This window comes from Triticum dicoccoides, chromosome 2B, assembly GCF_002162155.2.
Source record: "Triticum dicoccoides isolate Atlit2015 ecotype Zavitan chromosome 2B, WEW_v2.0, whole genome shotgun sequence".
Classification (NCBI taxonomy): Eukaryota; Viridiplantae; Streptophyta; class Magnoliopsida; order Poales; family Poaceae; genus Triticum; species Triticum dicoccoides.
Genome location: NC_041383.1, coordinates 216,476,903 through 216,482,127, shown reverse-complemented (window position 1 = coordinate 216,482,127; position 5,225 = coordinate 216,476,903). Strand labels below are relative to the sequence as shown.

At 59.0% G+C, this 5,225-nt stretch overlaps 1 protein-coding gene across 1 annotated transcript; it reads right to left on the bottom strand.

Annotated features, from left to right (window-relative positions):
• Positions 1-1,043: 1,043 nt before the first annotated feature.
• Positions 1,044-2,845, bottom strand: LOC119363157 (U-box domain-containing protein 4-like). The gene is made up of 2 exons (XM_037628469.1): positions 1,689-2,845; positions 1,044-1,598 (listed from the first exon to the last, which is right to left on the bottom strand). The coding sequence occupies exons 1-2, from the start codon at positions 2,685-2,687 to the stop codon at positions 1,512-1,514; spliced, it is 1,086 nt and encodes a 361-aa protein (XP_037484366.1). The 5' UTR covers positions 2,688-2,845; the 3' UTR covers positions 1,044-1,511.
• Between the last annotated feature and the right edge of the window lie 2,380 nt (positions 2,846-5,225).

The window sequence follows — 5,225 nt, the reverse complement described above, 5'->3', positions numbered from 1 at the left end:
TGCGTTGTGTTTCTTTTCGAGTGGCAAGTTTTCCTATTGGGTATAATGCTAGAATGCTATAGCCATTGTTCGTCATCTTATACCTGCTCGGTATTTTGTTACCGCTGTCAAAACCTTGTTTCTTTTCGCAGAACGAAGCTTGAAAGTTGAAACATAGGAAGAAGATCGGGAACAGTCAACATGCCGAGGGAACGGTCGTACGTATGTTTTAGAAAGAGTCGTGGAGCTGAAGATGAGTCGGGTCAATGCAATTTCTTAGCCGTCGCAGTGCGTATTGTAATAACCCTACCAATTACATCAGCATGTTCTTCCACTATCTACTAGCAACAAACCTTTCAGTTTTCTCAGCACCGTGCAGAGATACGGCCGCGTGGCTGGAGAAAAAAGAAAAGAAAAAAAGATGCACGTTGCGGTAAGGAGACGTTGCCATGGCACGACGTCATCGTCCCAAAAGGGCGTACAATCCAGCCAATCACCTACTCCTTGGTCAGGCGGCGACAAGTGCCATTCGACACAACGACGTATGACGTGTCCCGCCGTGCTATCCGTTTCCTACGCTTGAAGGTACATACAGCCGTGTGGGAGGATGGGCACGAGCTCCATGCCTCGGAGGAGGGCCCGGGCCCGAAAACTACCGGCGGTGCCGCGGTGGCCAGATTCAGCCAAAGAGCAGCGTCTTTTTCTGCTACAGGGGACGAATAATCAACCAACCTACCGGGCGCGGGCGCGAGATCTTTCAGCTTTACCGATTGGGGGCCATTCCGTCCTGCATCTTCTAGGCCACAAACGGCGGCAGAAGGAGCCAGCTTTTGGTGGCAACGACCGACTGACCCAGCGAGCAGACGGCAGCGCGCACCACCAGAAAATTCCGACCTGTCGTGCTCGGTTGAACCAGCAAAACATTGCTGATTTACCAAGTCACTCGCTCGCTCGCTCACCCACGGCTGACGAGCCACGCCCCGCTCCCACCGCAGGAACCTGAGATAGGTTTGGAGTAACCACAACGCTAGAACCTGAATGTAACAGCACGGCCGTGGATTGGATTGCAGTTCAAACCAACCGGTGGTTTTTTTTTTCCTTCCAGAGAACACAATATCTTTCTTTCGTATCCACCAGAAGAAACCAAGATGATCCCTGACTTGGCACTCACACTCACTCCAACAGCACAGCTCGCTGTTTCACCACACGCGAATTTGGCTTGCTTCCTCAGCCCGAGGAACGAACCAAGATGGTAGTAGAAAACAAAGGTGAAGAAGAAAGAATTTACAGGGAGACTTGGCTCCGCCACGGACCACCGTCATCATCTCGCTTGAGGTTGAGGGAAATGTACACTCGCTCGCGGACGCAAACTCGCTGCTGGCTCGGCTATTTACACGGGCAGGCACGCCGGCCGGCTGGCCAGCCCAGCTCGTCTCGCTCTCGCCAAGGGGAAAGGGGAAAAACGCACGCACGCACGCACGCCACCTGGCATGCATGGCCAAGGTGGAATTGGTTCCAGCTCAAGGGTATCATCACTCCGCCGCAACGATCGCCGCCGGCCTAGTAGCGCGCAGGCTCGCGCTCCGCGGTTGCCGTAGCATCTCGATCAGCGCCTCAGCCTGCGGAACCGCAAAACAAATTAGTATATCGGAAGCTGCGGATTCTGCTTGTGTGATTTTGTGCTTCGATGAGGAGCTAGCGATTGGTACCTTGGTTTTCAGCTTGGGGCGGGCGGAGGAGGACTGGGATAGGGCGACGAGGGGAGGGATGGCGCCCTCGCGGGCAACCATGGTGCGGTACGCTGCGTTGTCGTCGCAGATCTGGAGGAGGGAGAGCGTGGCGATCTCCTTCTGCCGCGAGGTCCCGACCTCCACCATCTCCACCAGCACGGGGATGCCGCCCTCCTCCACGGTGGCGGAGCGGCCCTCGGCGAAGCCCACCAGCGAGTGGAGCACGTAGGCGGCCTTGTCCACCATGCCGGACTCCGGGTCCGACATGAGGTCCAGCAGCGGGCGCACGGCGCCGGCCTCGACGGCACGCAGGCGGTTCTCGCGCGCGCCGCTGCAGAGCGCGTAGAGCGCCGTGGCGGCGTCCTTCTTCCCGCGCGCGCCGCCGGTCTCGAGAAGGGACACCAGCAGCGGGATAGCGCCCGCGCGGCCGACGGCGGCGGCGGCGGCGCCGTCGAGCTGGGAGAGGCGGAGCAGCGCGCAGGCGGCGTTCTCCCTGGCCGCGGGCGACGCGGCCGACTTGAGCGCGCGCACGAGCGGCCGTATCGCGCCGGCCTCGACCATGATGGCCTTGTTCTCGTCGCAGATGGAGAGGTTGAGCAGCGCCGTGACCCCGTGCTCCTGCAGCAGCGGGTCGGCGTGCGACAGCAGCGCGACGAGCGGCCGCACCGCCCCGGAGGCCGCGATGCGGATGCGGTTGTCCGGGTTGTGCTTGGCGAGCAGCCGCAGCTCCATGGCGGCGCGGCGGAGCGAGTCGACCGACGCCGAGGGCGACTCGAGCTCGGCGACGAGCTCGGAGATGGAGCCGTCGGACGCCTCGGCCGCGCAGGAGAGCAGCAGGCGGTGGATGCCCGCGGCGGCGGCGGGCGTGAAGGAGAGGTCGTCGCTGCCGCACTCGCTGAAGGGCTCGGAGCAGGAGGAGTCGCCGCTGTCGCTGTAGCAGCTCCGCCGCCGCGGGGAGACGGAGGCGTCCGAGTCCATCCTCTCCGCCGTGCTCTACCGGATGCAAATGCCGCGGCAGGCAGAGAACCTCGGAGGCGAGAGAGAGAGGGGGAGAGCTGTGGGATGGAAGAAGGAAGAATTGGGTGCGTTGCGTTTCCGGGGAGGAGACGACGGGACGAGCGGATGAAATAAGCGAGGGGGGATCGGGTGGGCTGCTTAAATTAATCGCGTTAATTATTACTCCTATATTAATAACCAATGGCCCTTCCATCACTACTTTTCTGCCGCTTCTTTGGCTGGTACGAGCACCGCCACCGTCAGATCTGGAATCAGACGGCCCCTCTCCGCCACCCACCGTCGGAAAGGTACGTGACAAATGGCGTGGGCGCCCGGCCGTCCGATGGGCATCCAGCGGGGGACGCGGGCCGCATCTCGTTAGGGACGGGCGGGACGAACCGGTAGCACGGTGGGGGGCGAAGAGTTCAGCGCGCGACACGTGCGACGACGGCCGCGTACGTACGGGGTCGCGCACGTGAGGCCGGCCGGACGCGTGCAGGGCGAGCGGGCCGCACCACGCCGCGCTGCCGGTGGGCTGGGCCGGGCGGCTCGTGGCCCCACGGCGCGGAGACGGGTGGTGGAGCGGCGCGGTGAGCATGGTGCACGGTGGTTTGCCCGCGGCGGGGCTTGGGTGGGGGGCAGAGATCGGGTAGGTGCCGCGCCGGTCGGCAGGGGGTGCCCCGTTCCCCAGTTCCCTGATTTTGACGGTTTTGGCTGTCTTCGTCGTGAAAGTGAGGGAAATGGCAGCGTCTGCAGATATTGGCTTCTACTGCGTCATACGACGAATCATACCACGTAGTACGTACCACATGAGCATTCTGTATGCTCCGACGGTGTCAGCTCGGAGTCGCCGAAGTAAGTTTCTGCGCAGGTTTATCATTACACGGTAAACTCACACTAATAATCTTGGAGCGTCTAGGGGGGCTCCTCAAATGTCAGCGACCTTGGCACGAGAACAGAGCAAGCGGGAGCGCGCGAGGCCAAGGATTCGACTCGTGGGCCGGCTGCTCGGCCCACTCGCGACCGTCAACTTCCCCAGTGGCTTGCAGGCTCAAACTGGGCCCGATAAGGGTGTACGATGGTATATTACCGTTGGTGCGGGTTGCGTGTGGATCTGGGACGGAACTGGTGGCTACGGCCAGACCCTGCGTGTGTGTGTGAGCTTGTATGCCTCCATGGCGAATTCCTCCCATATTCGAATCCTATAACTCTATAAGCTAGTAGCTCACATCTGTCATCAGAGCCGTTCAATCCTGGAGTTGCCCCGCCACCCCCACCGCACCCGTTTCCGCGAATTTCATCGGCGAGAGGCCATGGAAAAGCTGTCGGTGGAGGGCCGCAACATCCATGAATTCGTCAAGGCGGCCGTCACCGATGATCTCGAGCAGCGCCTCAAGGTACACAGCGACGACCTCCTCAAATCCATGACCAAGCTGCTCCAGGACTCGACCAAGACCTTGGATGTCCTCATCACGGCCCGTGTTGACGGCGTCCGTTCCGAGCTCCACCTCGACATCGAGCAGATCCGCTCCGATCTGGAGCGGGTGACAAGGTCGACTACGAGGCCAGGCCCGGAAGCTCGTCTGCGGGCAGAGAAGCGCGTGCCCAGAACATCTACGTCCCACCCCCAGCTCGCGGAGCGCGTGATCTTGTCGTCTCCCCGGGAGATTCAGTCACCCCGTGAACTCGTTGCTCTGGATCAAGGTGAGCAGTTCAACTCTGGTCCACGAGTGGAATTGCCGCGGTTTGACGGGTCTAATCCACGATTATGGCAAGCTAGATGCGATGATTACTTCAAGTTATGGGGCACTCACCACAGCAGGTGGATATCTTATGCCACTGCCCAGTTTGAAGGTGCAGCTGCTCGACGGTTGGAGTCTGTGCAGAGGCGAACTGTGGAACTGCATTGGACAGAGTTTTGCAACCTATTGCAGACGAGATTTGGGCGGAACCAGCACCGGAATCTCTTGAGGAAGATGTTCAGAATTAACCAAACTGGATCGGTGGAGGAGTATGTGGAACAATTTGCAGAACTATATGACCAACTGACTGCATATGAGTCCAACCCTGACCCCCTGCATTACACCACCCGTTTTATCGATGGTCTGGAACCAGGTGTTCGAATGGCTATTGCCATGCAAAAACCACGCGACCTGGATACTGCTTATGAGTTGGCCCTGCTCCATGAGGAATTGGGAGAAATGCAGTACACTTCCACAACAAAAAGAAGCAGTAACTCGTCAGGGAATTATCCTTATAAGGCAAAGATTGTGGAAGAGAAGAAACCCACTGAAGGCTCTAGAACCCTGACAGTAGAAGATAAATGGACTTCGCTGAGGAATTTCAGGAGGGCCAAGGAATTGTGTTTCATTTGTGGTGAGAAATGGTCCAAGGACCATCAGTGCAAATCTACAGTCCAGTTACATGTGGTTCAAGAGCTCATTGACCAGTTGCAAAGCTCCACTCCTTCACAGGATGAGTCAGATAGTGATTCTGACAATCTTATGCTGTTGTCAGCAG

What these genes read in the sequence shown, in the direction of transcription:
- LOC119363157 (XM_037628469.1), bottom strand. Translation starts at nt 2,687, where the DNA reads ATGGACTCGGACGCCTCCGTCTCCCCGCGGCGGCGGAGCTGCTACAGC. An exon ending in GCCCCAAGCTGAAAACCAAG is followed by an intron (nt 1,599 to 1,688) that starts GTACCAATCGCT and finishes GCGGTTCCGCAG; the next exon opens with GCTGAGGCGCTGATCGAGAT.